We start from the raw sequence: 21,660 nt of genomic DNA, 5'->3' as shown, positions 1-21,660 counted from the left end.
TTACATTGCCTTTAAAGAAGGGAACCACTATGCTTTGGAAACTTGTATTTAACTGTGACTTATGCAGACATGCACTAATAAATGCAAGAACTTTTCATGAAAAATTGTGTTTGCAATGTTTCCTAAATAAAATGGACACAAAACCGTAGTTTCTTTATGAAGATTTAAAATTTTTGTACTACTGTGTTTTTCTTTAGGAGTGAGAGAAAATATGTTGAAAGATACTGGAAAGAAGTACAAGTTGGTGATTTTATCCAGCTACGCTGCAATGAGATCATCCCTGCTGATATACTGCTGCTCTCCTCCAGTGACCCTGATGGGCTCTGTCACATAGAAACTGCCAATTTGGATGGTGAAACCAATCTGAAACAAAGACAAGTAGTGAAGAAATTCTCTGAGCTGGTAAGCATAGACTGTTTTGAGGACAGTAGACTTAAATTACAATGCTAACACAAAAAAAAAAATGCTTATTTTTAAAAGGGAGTTTATTTTTAGCTCCGGCCAATGTGATCTAAATAAAGGTTCTTAGCCTTCTGTTAAAGCTTTATGAATTGAGCCTAAGGTTAAATCTGCACAGGCGATTAGGGCCGCTGCAAATATTTGTGGCAGGAAAAGAGAAAATGAATGGTACAACAAAACATTGTCCAAGCATCTATTGGCGGACTTTATGGGCACATACTGAGTGAACACACTTATTGATTTAAAAGAATTACTTTAATAATTAAGAAAATTTTAAAAGAAAACAAAGAGCACTATGCAAATGTTGACATATATATAGTTTCTTATACATTCAAAGTTGATATGCAAGCATTCTTGGCAATGGGTGAGGATTGTGGTTGTTATACCAATCTGATATAGTCAACGCGTTTCGCATTTGCGCTTCATCAGGACCTCAGATGATGAGATAACCTCTTAATAAAACAGAAGCATATCATACATTATTAATTTATACATATATATATATATATATATATATATATATATATATATATATATATATATATATATATATATATACAAAAATGCATACATTTGCAATCGTATTAACATACATAGATGTTTATTACATATGCATGTATGTCGCCATGTGGCTATGAGGGCAATAGAAAAGCGGATAAACCCACCTCCTCAAGTTGCAGTGCACGATACCGTTCGACCGGGGGCTGAGCTCAATGGCAGAGCACCTCAGACCACGACCACCTGAATTGGTAGATTATCAAGTAACATTTATATTGTTTTCTTTATTGTTTTTTAATTATTTTTAGAAGAATTAATTTTGACATTTATTATAGAATATTCTATAACACAATGATAATTACTTTGAACTATATTTGATGGATATGGGAACAGGTAGGACGGCTGGATAGAAAATGATATGTGGATCGCTTGAGCGTCTTACACCTGAATGTAAACAGTATGTTGGTATTTATATTGTAATAAGATTCCTCAATTATATTATATTATGTGCCTCCCTTTCTCAGAGCATATAAATGAGCATTTTGAGCGCCGTTCTGTGATATAGATATATCACACCAAAGTAGGAAATAAAATACGAGAGGGCAGAAGAGGGAGGTAGAAGGGAAGGGAATGAGGGGGAGAAGGGGGGGGGGGAGGGAGGGACAAGAGGGGGGGGGGGTGGGGGATAAGTGAAGAGAAAGTGGGGTAAAAGGAAAGAGAGGAATAAAGGATAGAAATGGAAGAAAGGGTGGGATGGGGAGGAGAGTGAGATGGGGAAGGGGGGAGCAGAGACAAATGGTTGGTGTGCATATATATATAATCACAGGTATACGATGTAATTTGGGTATATATTTTCTAGTATTTTATCTCTGTATACCTCAGAGAGGCAGAGGGAAGGGTGTCAGTACAGGTCCAAAAATTCAATTTATATCGGGTAACATAATCCCCCAAGAGGCCCCACCCACTCTATTTCAGGGGGGGGGGGGAAAGAGGGGGTTTTTTCTATCTATATATACTTACAAATGACTTGTATTCTTATACATCAGACATAAAGATGTCTCTGTTATAGATAGTCTCTGATATCTTGTTATTCTAAGGAATTGGATAGACCCTCATCCAGCTGGTAGTAGTAAAACAGATCGATTTGTGCTAAGGATGGAAGGTAAACATATATTCTGTTGGTATTAACTATGCTAGTAAGTAGTACAAATCATATTCAGGTATGCAGTATATTCTGGCTCTCTTTCTCACAAAGGGTCGGTGTACTCACATGCTGCTACGTCCACATTCATATTCCAGCCGCCTCATCTTGCTCCCTGGTGGTCTGTGGTCTAAATAGGGTCAGCACACCGGCTGCTAATCAGCACAGGTGTTCGACATCGGCCGCGGCGCACCGGATGTGCGTCATCGGTCGTCGCCGGATATGACGTTCAATGGAACGTGTCTCATGTCGGAGGTAAAGGGGAGCCAATGGAGGCGCAGGGTGCTCACCAACGACCCGGAAGGGGTGGGTCATCGCCGCCCTGTCGCCTCCAGGAGGCCCTCCCCACTTCCGATATGGTGCTGAACTGTACCCAGAGGAGGTACCTTACACCGCTAAGCAGATGGATATTCCCGTGATCAAAGCTATCACGGCCAAATAGCGACACAACTTTTTATGCAATACAGTGTATAAACAGTTATGTTTAAACAATTAAACCATTTTCATTTTTGTTTCTGCCATCTAGAGATATTCTTTCGTTTTTTTATCATTAATTATTTTGTATAAGGATTCTTATGACAGTTTATTTGTTGTACCACCATTTGTATTTTTTTATATATAATAGTTAAAATGGTGATGAGTAGGACCGCTCATCTTATGAGCGTTTTTGGCGGACATCTAATACATCCTGGTTAGGTTATTATGCCTTATTATGCCTATAACTGCGATCCGCAGTTACGTAGTGAAAATTGTAATAGTGGATATAAGATCTAACACTTAAGTAATCTCTCCAATATCTCTTTAAATCGAATACTCCTCTCTTTAGGGTCGTCATAACCCACTCCACTGCACACAATATAGGCATAATAACCTAACCAGGATGTAATAGATGTCCGCCAAAAACGCTCATAAGATGAGCGGTCCTACTCATCACCATTTTAACTATTCTATATAAAAAAATACAAATGGTGGTACAACAAATAAACTGTCATAAGAATCCTTATACAAAATAATTAATGATAAAAAAACGAAAGAATATCTCTAGATGGCAGAAACAAAAATGAAAATGGTTTAATTGTTTAAACATAACTGTTTATACACTGTATTGCATAAAAAGTTGTCGCTATTTGGCCGTGATAGCTTTGATCACGGGAATATCCATCTGCTTAGCGGTGTAAGGTACCTCCTCTGGGTACAGTTCAGCACCATATCGGAAGTGGGGAGGGCCTCCTGGAGGCGACAGGGCGGCGATGACCCACCCCTTCCGGGTCGTTGGTGAGCACCCTGCGCCTCCATTGGCTCCCCTTTACCTCCGACATGAGACACGTTCCATTGAACGTCATATCCGGCGACGACCGATGACGCACATCCGGTGCGCCGCGGCCGATGTTGAACACCTGTGCTGATTAGCAGCCGGTGTGCTGACCCTATTTAGACCACAGACCACCAGGGAGCAAGATGAGGCGGCTGGAATATGAATGTGGACGTAGCAGCATGTGAGTACACCGACCCTCTGTGAGAAAGAGAGCCAGAATATACTGCATACCTGAATATGATTTGTACTACTTACTAGCATAGTTAATACCAACAGAATATATGTTTACCTTCCATCCTTAGCACAAATCGATCTGTTTTACTACTACCAGCTGGATGAGGGTCTATCCAATTCCTTAGAATAACAAGATATCAGAGACTATCTATAACAGAGACATCTTTATGTCTGATGTATAAGAATACAAGTCATTTGTAAGTATATATAGATAGAAAAAACCCCCTCTTTCCCCCCCCCCCCTGAAATAGAGTGGGTGGGGCCTCTTGGGGGATTATGTTACCCGATATAAATTGAATTTTTGGACCTGTACTGACACCCTTCCCTCTGCCTCTCTGAGGTATACAGAGATAAAATACTAGAAAATATATACCCAAATTACATCGTATACCTGTGATTATATATATATGCACACCAACCATTTGTCTCTGCTCCCCCCTTCCCCATCTCACTCTCCTCCCCATCCCACCCTTTCTTCCATTTCTATCCTTTATTCCTCTTTCCTTTTACCCCACTTTCTCTTCACTTATCCCCCCCCCCTCTTGTCCCTCCCTCCCCCCCCCCCTTCTCCCCCTCATTCCCTTCCCTTCTACCTCCCTCTTCTGCCCTCTCGTATTTTATTTCCTACTTTGGTGTGATATATCTATATCACAGAACGGCGCTCAAAATGCTCATTTATATGCTCTGAGAAAGGGAGGCACATACTATAATATAATTGAGGAATCTTATTACAATATAAATACCAACATACTGTTTACATTCAGGTGTAAGACGCTCAAGCGATCCACATATCATTTTCTATCCAGCCGTCCTACCTGTTCCCATATCCATCAAATATAGTTCAAGGTAATTATCATTGTGTTATAGAATATTCTATAATAAATGTCAAAATTAATTCTTCTAAAAATATTCTAAAAATAATTAAAAAACAATAAAGAAAACAATATAAATGTTACTTGATAATCTACCAATTCAGGTGGTCGTGGTCTGAGGTGCTCTGCCATTGAGCTCAGCCCCCGGTCGAACGGTATCGTGCACTGCAACTTGAGGAGGTGGGTTTATCCGCTTTTCTATTGCCCTCATAGCCACATGGCGACATACATGCATATGTAATAAACATCTATGTATGTTAATACGATTGCAAATGTATGCATTTTTGTGTGTATATATATATATATGTATATATATGTATATATGTATAAATTAATAATGTATGATATGCTTCTGTTTTATTAAGAGGTTATCTCATCATCTGAGGTCCTGATGAAGCGCAAATGCGAAACGCGTTGACTATATCAGATTGGTATAACAACCACAATCCTCACCCATTGCCAAGAATGCTTGCATATCAACTTTGAATGTATAAGAAACTATATATATGTCAACATTTGCATAGTGCTCTTTGTTTTCTTTTAAAATTTTCTTAATTATTAAAGTAATTCTTTTAAATCAATAAGTGTGTTCACTCAGTATGTGCCCATAAAGTCCGCCAATAGATGCTTGGACAACGTTTTGTTGTACCATTCATTTTCTCTTTTCTTTGTATATTACTAGGATTATGGCACCTAAGGGGTAGCTCCTAATTCATATTTAGTATTTGTGGCAGGAATCGAAGACTCCTGCTGCCGCTGGCCCCGTTTACTATAAAGACAGGTCGCTGGCAGCTGCAACAATTCTTGTGTCTCTGCAAAGCCAGTGATTATTTGTGATGACTGCTGCTGAATACATTTCTGCATTAAAGTTAAATTCCTTCCTGCCCACCCCTGTACAGTGAGCTGTACACATGCAGCTCATCGTACCAATTCTGAAATGCCGAGCTGACTAAACTCCTGTGCATGCGTGGGAGTAATGTTATCTTGGCCCAGCCAATAAAAGCATCTGTTGATCAATACCCGGAAGACGGGTGCCTGAAAATGTCAGCAACCAGTAGGAGCTCTGGGATGCTGGAATGCTGGACTGAAGGGGAGTATAGTTGAAAATTGAAGCCTAGAAGTGCATTGATGGCCATGCACATCTGGTCTAGGTTCTGACTGCTTCAGTTTAGATAAATTTCTCTCAGATTTCCAGCCTCTAAACCTACCTGGTAGTTAAAGGCATAGTCTGGCAAATTGCAGTTGCCTTCATAATTGAAAAAACTCTTCCTCACAACCTTGGTGTCTTGCGTAGGGTACCAAATTTGAAGCCTTGTCCTGGTGTCCTTTGTACTGCCCTTCTTTGCCCTATATAGTCCCTTCCTCCCAGATGAATAGGATCTTTTGTGGCTGCACTAGAACCACTGCGATGGACTGGACTAGCTACTGGTGGCCTGGAGGGGAAGCATAGTGATGGCTTATTTAAAACTTCTCCTGGTAATGCTTAGAGCACCTATTGTAATGACCGCTGCTCATAAAGGTTAAGAGAGCTCCTTCTTGCAAGCAGTGACCGGTTGTGCCCGACCTCCTCTCTACTATTTGGAAACCAGTGACCGTGCAGTCGTTATGTTATGTGTAGATAAACAGGAAAAATGGAGTGCTGTTGGGGGTTCCTGGAGAAGAGCAGATAGCAGCATATGTCAGTTGGTGGGGAGACTTGGGGCCTATTAACAATGTGGTTCCTCGCATTCCCATTTTGACAGGCTATTCATTTGAATGGGCTGCCAAATACACAGAACTATGCAAAAATTTGTGCAGGCGCTATTTTTCAGATCGCACAAAACCGCATAGTACTGCATGAATGTGCAGTTTGGTGGTCGCAAACAATTTGTGATTGCAAGATACGTTTTGGAGTGCCATTAACCATCAATGACACCTGCACACATCTCACAAGGGCACTACGTTCACGTGTGGTGCAGGAAACGCGCACGAGACAAACTTTTCTGCACTGTGTGGTGGTGTGAATGGACTCTTTATTGTGGAAGAAAATTACACCTACTTTCCTGTGTAACTGTAGCTGCCTGCGGTAAAAAGCCAAATATGGCGAGCCACCCTCCTTCAGAAGGCACATGTACAGTCATGTGAATGAACAGCTAAATGATTCAGAGAAGGATTGGGAGAAAGTGCCGTGGTCAGAGGAGTACAAAATTGAGCTCTTTGGCATTAACTCGACTCGCCGTGTTTGGAGGAAGAAAAATGCTGACTTTGACCCGAAGATCACATCCCTACAGTCAAGCACAGAGGTGGAAACATGATGCTTTGGGGCTGCTTCACTGCTAAAGGTACAGGCCGACACTGCCACGTTGAGGGGCCAATGGATCAATCCCATGTATAGTAAAATCTTGGATGAGACCCTTCTTCCCGCAGCCAGAACACTGAAAATGGGTCATTGATGGATCTTCTGGCATGACAATGACCCAAAACATACCGCCAAGGCAACAAAGGAGTCGCTCAAGAAGAAGCACATTAAGGTCATGGAGTGGCCTAGCCAGTCTCCAGACCTTAATCCTATAACAATGTATTAAGGGGAGCTGAAACTTTGAGTTACCAAGCGACGGCCAAGAAACCTTAGGGATTTAGAGAAGATCTGATTGTTGCTCATGGCCTGTGGAATGTTGGTCCACACCTCAACGGCTGTGAGAAGTTGCTGGATATTGGCAGGACCTGGAGCAAGCTGTCGTATACGCCAATCCGGAGCATCCCAAATATGCTCAATAGGTGACATGTCCAGTGAGTATGCTGACCATGCAAGAACTAGCTTCCAGGAATTGTGTACAGATCCTTGCAACATGGGGCTGTGCATTATCAAGCTGTAACATGAGGTGATGGTCGTGGATGAATGGCACAACAATTGGCCTCAGGATCTCTTCACGGTATAAATGTGCGTTCAAAATGACATCCATAAAATGCACCTGTGTTCATTGTCCATAACATACGCCTGCCCATACCATAATCCCACCGCCACCATGGGCCGCTCGATCCACAACATTGACATCAGCAAACCGCTCACCCACACAACGCCATACACGCTGTCTGCTATCTGCCCTGTGAAAACCGGGATTCATCAATGAAGAGAACACCACCTCTCAAGTGCCAGACACCATTGAATGTGAGCATTTGCCCACTCAAGCTGGTTACGAGGACGAACTGCAGTCAGGTCGAGACCCTGATGAGGACAACCAGCATGCAGATGAGCTTCCCTGAGACGGTTTCTGACAGTTTGTGCAGAAATTCTTTGGTTATGCAAACCGATTCTTGCAGCAGCTGTCTGGGTGGCTGGTCTCACAGGATCTTGGAGGTGAAGATGCTGGATGTTGAGGTCCTGGGCTAGTGTGGTTACTTGTGGTCTGTGGTTGTGAGGCCGGTTGGATGTACTGCCAAATTCTGTGAAACTCCTTTGGAGACGGCTTATGGTAGAGAAATGAACATTTAATTCACGGGCAACAGCTCTGGTGGACATTCCTGCAGTCAGCATGCCAATTGAACGCTCCCACTTGTGACATCTGTGGCATTGTGCTGTGACATCTGTGGCATTGTGCTGTGTGATAAAACTGCACATTTTACAGTGGCCTTTTTTGGTGGCCAGCCTAAGGCACACCTGTGCAATAATCATGCTGTCTAATCAGCATCTTGATATGCCACACCTGTGAGGTAGATGGATTATCTCGTCAAAGGAGAAGTGCTCACTAACACAGATTTAGACAGATTTGTGAACAATATATGAGAGAAATAGGCCTTTTGTGTACATAGAAAAAGTCCTAGATCTTTGAGTTCAGCTCATGAAAAATGGGGGCTAAAAGAAAAGTGTTGCGTTTTTTTATAATTTTGTTCAATTTTATAGCATTTGTGTTTTTTTTTTTTTTTTTTTTCCTGGGGGGGGGGGGGGGGGGGGTTTGGTTGATTTTCTTTCTCTATCATTTAAAATAAACCTATAATAAAAAATATACCCTTCATTTCTTTGTAAGTGGGCAAACTTACAAAATCTGCAGGGGATAAATTCATTTTCCCCACTGTATACTAATGAAAGGTACTTGTGCATGTGGGCTGCATATCCAATAGTTTGTGTAGTGTTTTTTTTTTTTTTTTTTTTTTTTTTTTCTTTAAGGGCATCTCTAGGGTGGGAATTCCAAGGAAAGAATATTACATGATCTATGACCAGCCTAATATCTAGTACACACATTGATAATATCGGATGATAAAAAACCTTATTTGGAGCCGTCCGATAGTCTATTCATTAGTACACCGCTTTAGAGAACTGATCGCGACAGTTCATGCGAAAATATCCAAAGGGACAAGCACAAAAAATGTTCTTAACACAACAGAATGAAAGATTTTTGTGTAATTAGTATAGTATTTGTATGAAAAAAATCGAGTGACCAAGACAGAAATAAAAGAATAAATTACAATACAACCCATTTGATGTTGAATTCTGTCTTTTAAGAGAATTTTCCCCAGTCATCCTCTAGGACGGTCACATGAGAGATGGGCTCCACCTCCTGCAGGAAACACAAGCACACAAGTTTAAAACAGGCCGCCCTAGGCTGCCCCTTCAGTTGTGTTTCCTGCGTCCTGCAAACACGGCACCATGGGATAACTCCCCAGTTTGTGTTTTTTTTTTTTTTTTAGGCCTGGAAACAGGTTCTTATTACCCAGGGCAGGCGTCCCTGGGTACCCCCTGCGCCCCCCTGAATTATGACTGGCGAGGCCGTCAGTCTCAGGTACCAGGGCAAAGGGGGACAGCCTGGAAACCCACAACACCCTCCCCTGCAGGACAGAAGTCACTCCAGTGGGGGAACACAGGGGGGTTTCCAAAGAGGGGTTTCCTTAATACTTCCCATCCCGCTTTAGGCTAAGTGGGGGATGGGGGATGGGAGTACAGCAATGAAGTACTCACTGGGACTCCAGGTGGTCTCCCCCAGTGCTGTTGCCACTTCTTCAGCCTCTGGGCGGGCTCATGCGGGAGATGGTGGCAGCAGCAGGTCCTGGCTCCATCTCTCCGCACAGCGCTGCAGCCGAGTCCCCTGCTCCCACGGCTTCTGTTCAAAACAGGGCCGTCGGGAGCGGATGTGACATCAAGCTGGCGCCGGCACAGGAAGTGACCCAGCGGCCATCTTGGATAAGGGCAAAATAAATTACACGAATAGGGGGACGCCCTTACTTCAACGGGGTGGGCCCAAAACACAATTTTGGTGCAAATTTTAAATACAAAAAGGGGCCCAGACAACACAGCAGTGGTTTACAGTGCAGCAGCTCCTGCAGTGAACCCCTCCAGACTGCACAATGGTGGAGGACCGTACCAGGCTGCGGAGCCTAGCCTCAGCTCTCACTCGGTAAGTGAGAAAGGGACAGACTGTAATAATTGGGGTTCGGGGGGTCATAATGGAAAGGCCAAACCGCTTACTCCCACATTGTTGTCTCTCTCGTGCGCGCTCTCCCTCTCCCCCCTCCCACCTGCTCTTCTTCTTCCTTAAGTTTTTTTTTTCGCCTGTACTCTTGCGATCCTTGCAAACTTTTTTTTTTTTTTGTACACGAACCAAAAGTCAGGAACAGACGGAGGCAATGGATAAACCAAAAAAGAGGAAATATTGCCGCACGTGTGGTACGAAGCTTCTGGCGGTAAGCGACAAACTTTTATGCAGCAAATGCATTAAAAAAAATTGTTGATGAAGAAACGAAGCCATTAGCAAAGGACTTCATGGGGTTTAAAAAAGAAATGACATCCACATTGCTGTCTCTGCAATCAATGATCAACGCCATGCAAGGGGAGGACCAGCCCGCCACTTCATCACGGGGCAAAACCCCTAAACCTAAGGGGAAACCCAAACCGGTACCCCAACCAAGCGCTTCAGACTCTGACTCGGAATCCGAAGAGGGGGAACTGCTATATAAAAGCAGCTCTGATTCCGACGACCCGGGAATGATGGAACCCCAGAAAACTTCTAAACACCTCTTCCCGGCAGAGGAAACGGAATAATTGGTACAAGCAATTTATATAACTGAAGACATCCCTGAAGCACTACCCACAGACTCCATCAGGGACAGGCTTTACAGGGGGCTTCAAGAAGAAAAACGTAAAACATTCCCTGTACATCAGGCAATCAGAAGTATCCTAGACAAAGAATGGAAGAACCTCGAAAATAAACTCTTCTTCCCTAAGGCACTAAAGACAGTTTCCATTAGAGGAAAACCAAGTCACCTCAATTAAATGCCCAAAGCTGGATGCCTCTTTGGCCAAAGTGTCAAAAAGATCGGACCTTTCCATCGAAGATATGGGCCAACTGAAAGATCCAATAGATAAAAAGATGGAGGTCACACTCCGGCGAGCCTATGAGACGGGGGCAGCGGGGTTCCAACCCAATGTAGCAAACCCATGCGTTGCTAGAAACGATTCCTTCTAGATTGAACAGCTCAGGGGTCATCTGAGTAAAGTTCCAGGGACAGACGAGGCTCTCGACTCCCTCCTACTCATTGAGAAAGGAGTGGCCTATATGGCTGATGCCTCGGCGAAAGCCATAAGATTTTTCTGCCCGTACCACGGGCCTAATCAATGCAACCAGAAGAGCACTGTGGCTGAAAACCTGGGAGGGAGATTATGCTTCTAAAAACAAATTGTGTAACATCCCTTTTTGATGGCAACCTACTTTTTGGCTCAGAGCTAGAAAAAGTGCTATAGAGATTAGCAGACAGAACAAAAGGGTTCCCGTTCAAGAAGCCAAAACAAAAAGTTTTTTCCGTCAGCCAAGACGTGAAACCCAGGCGAAGGGGGAAAGACCTAGGACTCAACGAAGATGGACCTTCAACAGGAACAAGGGCAGGCCCAATCTGCTGTTTCCAAATTCCACGTCTACCAGCAAGACTCAATGACACCAGCCGGATGGCGGTGGGGGGCAGACTACATCACTTTCTCCTACAGTGGGAAAGGTTCTGCTCAAATCGGTTCATTTTACAGACCATTGCGCTGTGCTACAAGATAGAATTTGAATCCAAACCCCAGTACAGATTCAAAACTACAAAGGTCCAAGTCGGGTGAAAACACAAGACTCATGGACTTGGCAATCAAAGACCTACTAAACGAAGAGGTGATAGCGGAGATGCAACGAGCCCTTCACACCAGAGGGCACTACTCTCACATATTTCTCAGAGAGAAACCCTCGGGCAGGTCCGGTTTAATTCTGAATCTAAGAAACAAAAACAAATCCATACGATACAGAAAATTCAAGAAGATGGAAACAATATTTTCAATGAGAACAATCCTACCACGTGCAGCCTTCCTTGTAACACTAGATCTGAAGGACGCTTACCTCCACGTACCAATCCACTCCTGCCACCAAAAGTTCCTGCACTTCGCCACACAGGAGGGTTTCAATACCAAGCGCTTCCTTTCGGCATCTCCTCAGCCCCACACATATTCACCAAAATCATAGCTGAGGTAGTACAGGAACTCGGGTTAAGGAGTCCAGTTAGTCCCTTATCTGGACGACTTCCTAATTTATGGGGTTTCCAGAGAAGAAACCCTAGCGAACCTGCAGAAGACAGAAGAATTCCTCAATTATATCGGGTGGCAAATCAACCTAAAAAAATCAAGCAGAATCCCTGCCAAAGTGACCACGTTCCTAGGCTATATGATAAACACCATAGAACAGAAAATCCTCCTCCCAGAGGAAAAAATAACGAACCTGTACAACAGAGCCAACCAACTAGTAACTGAGAAACAGGGGACAAGGAGAGAAGTCATGTCACTCCTAGGGCTCATGGCTGCAGCAATTCCGGCAGTCCAGTGGAGCCAACTACATATGAGAGCCCTACAACACCATCTGCTGCAAGGTTGGGAAAAAGACTCCCTGGAAGCAGTCAACACAATCCCAAGGATGGTCAGGGAAGCACTGACCTAATGGACAGGGAAGAACACCCTAGGAAGTGGCAGACTGTGTGGCTACCTCCTGATACAAGTTCGGGTCACCGCGGACGCAAGCGCATCCGGATGGGGGGCACATATAGGGCAGCAAACCAGACAAGGGTCCTGGAGCCCCCTGCTAATGAGAGCATCATCCAACCTGAGAGAGTTGTCAGCAGTATGGAAGGCCCTTCAGGCATTTCAGGAGATGGTAACGAGAAAACACATCCTGATCCTGTCGGACAACGCAACGACCGTGGCATACATCAACCGCCAAGGGGGCACAAGGTCAAAAACCCTAATGAAGACAGCACATACGCTCCTCTTTTGGGCTGAAACGCACCTCCAGTCGATATCAGCAATACATATAAAGGGTTCACTCAACATACTGGTGGACATACTGAGCCGGAAACAACTAGACCCAACAAAGTGGAAGTTGAACGGGAGGATTTTTTCCTGAATCACCAAAAGGTGGGGAGCCCCAGAGGTGGATCTCTTTGCCTCAGCAAGCAACAGGAAGACAAAGCAATACTCCTGGGAGTGGACTCACTGGGCTTCCCATGGTCATTCTGGCTGGGGTACGCTTTCCCGCCCATACAGCTAATACCCAAAACACTCTGGAAGATTCAGACAGAAAGGGCGAGAGTAATCCTGGTGGCGCCCTACTGGCCAAAAAGAACCTGGTTCTCGGCCCTGGGGAAAATTACAGAGGAAAAACCCTGGACTCTGCCAATACAAGAAGACCTTCTTTTTCCGTTGGGAGCCCACCACCCCCAACTCCAAACACTAAAGTTGACAGCGTGGCTATTGAACAGGGCATTCTACGGAGAAAGGGACTCACCCCAAGTTTGGTAGAAACTTCACTGAAAAAGCAGAAAACCGGTTACATAAAAAATCTATGGAAAGATTTGGAATAAATACTCCTATAACATGCGCCAGAAAAACAAAGACCTACAAGAGGTTGGCACAGTACTAGAATTCCTACTAGACGGAGCCGAACCGGGACTGGCATTACGCACCCTAAAAGTGCATACGGCAGCTCTATTTTTCTGGACACTCAACTCAGTGTAAACCCTCTAAACGCTTCTTCAAATCAATTTCCAGAACACGCCCATCAGAAGCCATAAACGTGGCTCCCTGGAATCTAACCCAAGCACAATTCGAGCCAATCACGGAAGCTTCTATAAAAAAAATCTAACGCTGAAAACGGCTTTCCTGGTGGCAATCACGTCCGCCAGAAGGGTCAGTGAACTTCAAGCCTTTTCCATAAAAGAACCTCTTCTCACGGTCTTTCCAGACAAACTAATACTGAAGACGGACCCACTATTCCTCCCCAAAGTCTCCTCAGACTTCCACCGTACGAAAGAAGTCGTCTTGCCATCCTTCTGCCAAAATGCAGCAAACCAGGGAGAGGAAAAATTTGCAACCCTGGACGTCAGAAGGTGCACCTTGACCTACCTGGAGGCCACCAGACAATTTAGAATAGTCTCAAATCTGTTTGTACTATTTGGAGGTATCCATAAAGGAAAAACTGCATCTAAAAGCTCCATCGCAAGATGGATTAGAAATACAATCAAAGCAGCCGACAGCCATGAATTAGCCAGTCTGACAAACATGAAGGCTCATTCCACACGCTCCATAGCCACATCCTGGGCAGAGAGAGCTGGGGCTTCTATCGAGCAGATCTGCCGGGCAGCTATCTGGTTCAGTGATTCCACCTTCGTGAATCCCTATAGGATCGACTTGGTCTCCGCCCAAGTTCTAAGCTTTGGTCAAAAGGTCCTGCAGGCGGTAGTCCCACACTAGGTATAAATCTTTGGGGTCTCATGTGACCGTCCTGGAGGATGACTGGGGAAAGCTAGAGTTATTACCTGATAACTCCTTTTCCAGGAATCCTCCAGGACGGTAGACCCCCACCCTTATTGATATAAGATACTAAGTCCATATATCAAGCACATTCGTGTTTGACGACAAGGCAATCTTTGTACAACTGAAGAGGCAGCCTCTTTTAAACTTGTGTGCTTGTGTTTCCTGCAGGAGGTGGAGCCTATCTCTCATGTGACCGTCCTGGAGGATTCCTGGAAAAGGAGTCATCAGGTAATAACTCTAGCTTTTGCAACCTTTTTGTTTTCGATATGAGACTAGAATAGCATGCATAAAAAAGCCAATCTTTCTTCCGATATTCTTATTGTGTGTACTAGGCATTAGGGTAGGTTTTTTGCAAATTCTGGCTACTTTTCAGGTTACGTGTGCCTGTCCTCTGGTTATGTTTGTATGCCTGCCACCTGTTTAGACTGTCCGTGTGTTGCTCCTCTGCTCGTCCTTATGTTTGAATCTAACAAACATTTAAAGTTGCTTTTCAAGTCTTTCTAAACCCAAAAGCAAAATGCAAGTCCTTAGATAAGGTGGCTGTGTTTATTTATTTTTTTTCAGGCTTGCAGCTATAGAAGGAGCCATGATTGTCACCCAGGTTGGACTTCAAAAATGTCTGCCTTTGTTCATATGTTGGATATTTAAAATCCAAGATTGGGTAACAATCTAATATCCATAAAGACACCAACAAATGCGTCTGGCTTAGATTCTTCAGAAGGGCAAAGACTCGCTCAGTTTAGCAAACCTCGCTTGAATGCTATTATTTTCACTCTGATCATCTTGACCTGGGGGCATTTGTGGTGTTCTGGTCTGCAGATTTGTGATAAAGGTCAGATCATGCGACATGTCAAACTACCCTATATTGTGTGTTCCTGGCTTAGCCACTTGCTGTCTAGGCCAGTTTTTTTTTTTTTTTTTTTTCACTGAACAAAATTATAAACATGTTAAAATCAGCAATTTTTTTTTTTTCTCTTTAGTTCATTGACGGACACCGATCCTGATATTCATAACCATTGGATTATACTGCCCCCTACAGGATTAGGACACTAGGCCGTAAATAATTCTGGCTAAACCCATGGGCAGTCCCAGGGTTTTTTTCTGCCTAGTCAGAAACAAGGACCTATTTCCTTGCTGGGATCTTTGGTCCTGGTAACGGATGGAGGTGACTGGCACGCGACGGCTAGCAAAAAGCGCCCCCTGCTTTCCCCTGCCTAATCTGATCCTGAATCTGATTTGGCCGCCGCGGACATGGGTCACCCTTGCTGGGTCTAAAAACCACACACCTGGAATCCTCCTGAAAGGCGCTGGTGGATGCATTGATTATATCTGTGTGTGAGAACCTGAAGATGGGAGGATGGAGGCGCAGGTGCCATTTGGCACTACCACGCCATCCAAAGCGGCAAAGGTGTTTCCTTTCCCTGCCTATTTTGACAGAATTGTCACTAAAGAGTGGGGCAATCAAAGCATCCCTAAGGGGTCCATAAGCGCTTTACTTGGCATTATCCCTATGAGGTATCCCTTCTTAAAAAGTGGACGGTACCCACCAGTGGTGGAGCCTCTGGTTTCCAGATTAAACAAGGGAACCATGATTCCAGTTGAAGAGTCCCTGGCCTTTAACTATCTCGCTGACCGGAAGGGGGAGGCTGTGGCCCGCACTATGTACACCCTGGCTGGTTCGGTAATGGGGCCGGTATTTACCATTGCCCTACATTCACAAACTCTGACCGAGTGGGCTAAGCTCCTACACTGTAACCTGGAGGGGGGAACAGCTCCCTCCTGCCTTTGCCGAGCTGGCAGACCAGCTGATCCAAGGACTGCAGTTTATCTGTTATGCCTCTTTGGATGCAGCTACCCTGAGGGCTGGCCTCTCTGTTTTGGCAGTGGTCTTTCGGCGTGTTTTTTGGCTCAAGTTCTGGTCTGTGGATCAGACTTCAAAAAGGCCTTGACTGATCTTCCTTCCCAAAGTAGATTGCCTGTGCCATCCTGGATGACATTGTTAAAGGTCCCCCTGGGGGGGGGGGGGGGGCTTGGGGAAAGAGTACTTTTCTTTCACAGGCTACTAAGGGCAAGGAACCCCATTGTAGACGTGGGCCTTCCTTCTTGGCTCAAGTTTTTTCGTCCCTCAGGGTCTACTGACAAGACCTCGAAGCCTTTCAGGGCCTATTCTGGAGGATCAAAATGAACCTGGTCTGGCAAGCCACGATCGGGCTTCTCCAGACCCAGGGACAAGACTCTTGCTGCAGGAGGGTGTGCCCTCATCTTTATCGGGGGTCAGGGGACATCTTCGCTGGCTTCTGGACCCATGGACTTCCTGGGTCCAAGACAAGTGGGTCCACAAAGTAATTCTGTCCGGCTACAAGATGGAATTTCGCTCTTGTCCTCCGGCAAGATTTTTTCCTGTCCCTAGACCGCTTACAGGGCCTGTTTGAGGCGGTACAAGACCTGTTCCTTCAAGGGGTGATTGTCTCGGTTCCGACCTCGGAATGTTTTCAGGGTTTTTACTCAAGCCTGTTCAGAGTTTTTAGGAAGGAAGGCAAAGTGCATCAAATCCTGGACCTCAAGGCCCTAAACTGCTTTGTGCGGGTACAGAAATTCAGAATGGCGTTTAGGCCAACGGTGGTGGCATCCCTGCGTCGGGGGGGGGGGGGGGGGGGGAAATTTCCTGGCCTCTATCAAAATCAAGGATGCCTACCTTCACATTTCAATATGTGTTAGTCACCAGCATTTTCTCCGCCTTGCTGTGGGAGAGGAGCATTACCAATTTGTGGCGTTTGGTCTCGCATCTGCTCCTCGGGTCTTCACAAAAATGTGAGCCCCGGTGCTAGCTTTCCTACGCCAACGGGGGATCGCAGTACTGGGCTACTTGGATGATCTCCTTCTGCGAGCTGAGTCCCCCTCTGCTCTGGTGGAGAACCTGGAGATCACGATACGAACTCTGTGGGAGTTTTGGCTGGATTTTGAATTTTCAGAAGTCTGCTCTGGTTTCGTGAACAAAGCTAGACTATCTGGGCCTGACTCTGGACTCGGCCTTAGCAGGAGTGCTCCTTCCTCTGGATAAACTCCAGAAATTGCAGGCAATTATTTGCCTCCTTCTGTCCAGCAAATGGACATCCCTCCGGACTTGCATGCGGGTGCTGGGCCTGATGGTGTCTACCTTCGAGGCGGTTCCGTTTGCAGCATTCAATAAAAAGTCCCTGCAAAGGGAAATTTTGACCAAATGGGACAAGACTCCACAGTCTCTGGACAATCCGGATCTGGGGCATGAAAGAGTCCCTGATTGAGTGGCTTCATTCTCCAGAGCTTCGGCTGGGATTTCCTTCCTTCCCTTGTATTGGAGATTGGTCACCACGGATGCCAGCTTGTCTGGCTGGGGAGGCGTCCTCGGCACGCATTCTGCTCAGGGGATCTGGACGCTGGAAGAGTTCAGACTACTGATCAATGTCTTGGAACTCTGATCGATCAGACTGTCTGGATCATCGGACAGATCGTCTTCAGGGTTGTGCAGTGCGCATTCAGTCAGACAATGCCACGTCTGTGGCTTATGTCAATTCCCAAGGGGGCACACAAAGTGTCCTGGCGGCTCTTGAGGTAGCTGGCATTCTAAGGTGGGCAGAATGGTTCATTCCAGCCCTCTCCGCCATACACATTCCCGGGGTGGAAAATTGGATGGCGGATTACCTTAGTCGTGCAGGCATTGGACCATGGAGTGGTTCCTTCATCCGGAGGTGTTTCTCTTATCGTCCATTGACAGACACAGCTCTTATGCTTCTTATACCATTGGGTTATGCTGCCCCCTGCAGAAGTAGTACTAGGCAGGAAAAAAAAGGCAATTCACCACGCCCACGGGGGCTGTCCCTTTAGGCATAACCCGACACACCCTGCTCCAGCAAACCAGTTAGTTTCTGCCTATTGAAGGAGTAGAACCTAGGTTTCCTGCTGGGAATCCGGTCTCAGTTTTTTATTCTTTTCAGAATATTTAGTTTTATTTATCTTTACTCACTTTGCTAGTTAGTGTTCAGGGGGATCCTCCTGGTGATCTACAAGCAATGCCAGCTGAGGTTTCGCACTGGATAATCTAGATCCTTAAGGTCTCCCAGCCTGGCCTACGACCGTGAGCAGGTTATAGTCCTGCACTAGGCCTCGCCACGACAGAGCCCCTTTTTGTATGAGGACGAGCCTGCGAGTGGATGTCTCGCTGGGACGCGACAACCTGAAACAGCAGCGTCCCCCTCGGCTAGCAGCACCCCCACTCTGGGTAGGAGGTGGTCTGCCCGGGGTGGAGCCCATCCGGTCCCTGGTATGGTGAGTAAATGCAGCCCCTCCTGACCCTTGGTGGTTTTGGGGGGGGGGGGGGAGAGGTTTTTTCTGAGGGTGGTAAAGTACTGGGGTCTCTGTGGGCATATCCCTGCGTACTCTATCTGTATATATTTAAGGGGGACTCTGCGGACCGCGATCGGCGCTTTTAAAGTGAAAGCACTCCTTTTTCCTGTTGCATTAATTGAGTCCCGGGCACTGATTTCACCATTACTGGACCTTCCAGATCGCAATCGCTAGCCGCGATTTCAGCAGCACTGGAAAGCCTGGCATCCAAATTCGATTTTGTGATGAGAAAGGTTACTATCCAAAAACGGCCACTGCCTTCACCCTCTTTGGTGGGGTCCTCTGATTCAGAGACTGATATGGTTGCCACGTACGCCCCCCTCCCTGAGGGGTCACTGTCCTCCTAATCGGGTGGTGAAGTGGAGCTTTCCTTTTCAGCTGCCAGGCGGGTAAGTGCTTTAGTGGAAGCCTAGATTGTTTCAGTAAGGGAAACATTGAAAATGGCAGATGAGCCCAAGCTGGCAGGGACACGGGTGTCTTTTAGCTCCTTGCAAGACCCAAAAATCGGGTAGGGTTTTCCCTTGTCCTCCAGAATTTTCATGACATTGTTAATGACCAATGGCGGCGCATCAAGCACGTGCTAGTAGTGCCTAATTGCTTTAAACGCCGCTATCCCTTTGCTGAGATGGTTTCCAACCGTACCGCCTAAGGTGGAATCCCTTTCCCGTTGGCGGGCTCTATCCTGAAACCGGTTTTTGTGTCTGTTTTGGTATCACAAATGGTTACGGAATGGGTGAAGGCTCTGAAGGGGAACGTGGATCCGACTAGTTCCCCCCGGAGCTGATGGAACTTATGAACCAGATGGCCCAGGTGTGGCAAAGACCTGGCTTCCAAGAAGGCCTTAATAGTAGAGCTGCACGATTCTGGCCAAAATGAGAATCACGATTTTTTAGCTTGGAATAAAGATCACGATTCTCTCACGATTCTCTGTGTAACAAAAAAAAAAAATTGGGATAACTTTACTGTTACGTTTTTTTCTTTTTTTATTCATTAAAGTCTATTAATTGCGTTTGAAAGACTGCTGCGCACATACAGTGTGACATAAAATATTACAACAAACGCCATTTTATTCTGTAGGGTCTCTGCTAAAAAAATATATAAAATGTTTGGGGGTTCTAAGTACTTTTCTAGCAAAAAAAAACTGATTTTAACTTGCAAGCAACAATTGTCAGAAAAAGGTCTAGTCTTTAAGAGGTTAAACTTCCTTTCTCCCTGGCAGAGGGAAGGAAAAGATACAATGTAATCATTTTGTTTATAGTTACTGGGAGACTAAGGCTGCATTCACATGTCAGAGTTTGGATCGCGGGCAGAACCGCAGCGGTTCCGCCCGCGATCCGGAGATTATTGCAAATCGCGGGACGCCTGTCGTTGCCCGTTGATTTGCAATAGCCCCCCAAACGCCGAGCGATGTTGCCGCGATTTCCGCCTGCCGAATCGCGGCAACATTGCGCAAACAAAATCGCGGGACGCAATACGCTCCAAAGAAGCTCTTGTACTTATTTGGAGCCTATTGCGTCCCGCGATTTTGTTCGCGCGATGTTGCCGCGATTCGGCAGGCGGAAATCGCGGTAACATTGCTCGGCGTTTGGGGGGCTATTGCAAATCAACGGGCAACGCTAGGCGTCCCGCGATTTGCAATAAATCTCCGGATCGCGGGCGGAACCGCGGCGGTTCTGCCCGCGATCCATACGCTCACATGTGAACGGAGCCTAATGCTGATAGGCGTTTGCCGGGAGGCTTTTTTTTTTTTTTTTTTTCCCACAGCTTTTCTCTCTGCTATGCAGCTATGCAAAGAATCGAGCATAAGTCAGGTTTAGATCATCAGGGGGGGTGAATCGAGATTGCGATTTTCATACGATTAATCGTGCAGCTCTACTTAATAGATCTTCCTTTCCTGGGAGAACAATTGTTTGGCGACTTCTTGGATGAGCTGATCAAGTGTCTGACTGGTGGGAAGGGTACTCTTCTTCCTCAATCCTCCAAAGGTAAAGCACCCTGTAATGAGCAGGGGTCTTCCTTCACCACTCGTTTTTTTCGTGCCTCCAGGGTGCAAGAAAAAGGTAAGCCGTTTAGAACTTCTGGAGGGACTAAGAAGCACTGGTCAGGCAAGCCCAAGACCAGGCCTCTTCAGAATGAAGGGGCGCCCTCACCCGTTTCTGGGGTGGGGGGGACGTCTGCTCTTCTTTCAGGAACCCTTGACTTAATTTATTTTGTTATTCACTTGACTAAGTTTGGCTTTTTGGAGTTAACATTTACGATCTGGTTGCATTCTCCCCACCCCGCATGCCCACACTGCTTTGGGACCTCTCAATGGTATAAGAAGCATAAGAGCTGCGTCTGTCAATGGACGATAGAGAAAACTGGATTTTTGTAAGAACTTACCATAAAATCATCTTCTCTTGAGTCCATTGACAGATACAGCACCCGCCCCTCTGATATAGGGATGGTTTGTGTCTTCTTTTCACTGCTTGCAACGAAAGAGTTTGCTATAGCAGGGTGTGTGGGATTATGCTTATAGGGACAACCCCTGTTGGCCTGGTGAATTTTTTTTTTTTTTTACTGCCTTGTACTACTCCTGCAGGGGGCAGTTTAACCCAATGGTATAAGAAGCTTAAGAGCTGCATCTGTCAATGGACGATAGAGAAAAGGATTTTACGGTAAGTTCTTACAAAAATTCTTACAAAAAAATCCAGTTTTCATCAGCTGTGTCTCTGGTGGGGCACCCACGAGGTGGATCTGTTGGAATCCCAGCTCAACAGAAAGGTGCAGAGATTTGTGGCTCTCTCAAGGGATCCTCTGGCGGATGCCACAAACGCGCTAGTGGCCCCGTGGGGTCAGTTTTTGTCTGATTTTATCCGTTCCCTCCTCTCAACTTTCTGCCAAGACTTCTACACAG

At 45.5% G+C, this 21,660-nt stretch overlaps 1 protein-coding gene across 2 annotated transcripts in view; it reads left to right on the top strand.

The window, feature by feature from the left end:
• Positions 1 to 21,660, top strand: part of ATP10A (ATPase phospholipid transporting 10A (putative)) — a 454,793-nt gene that overhangs the window by 81,528 nt on the left and 351,605 nt on the right. For both annotated transcript variants that reach the window (XM_082245265.1, XM_082245266.1), the window contains exon 2: positions 198 to 402. In XM_082245265.1, the coding sequence (XP_082101391.1) occupies positions 198 to 402 (205 nt within the window). The remainder of the gene's footprint in view (positions 1 to 197; positions 403 to 21,660) is intronic.

This window comes from Pelophylax lessonae (genome assembly GCF_965119305.1).
Source record: "Pelophylax lessonae genome assembly, chromosome: 2".
Lineage (NCBI taxonomy): Eukaryota > Metazoa > Chordata > Amphibia > Anura > Ranidae > Pelophylax > Pelophylax lessonae.
Note: the sequence above shows the minus strand (reverse complement) of the source record. Positions and strands in the feature narration are given on the sequence as shown.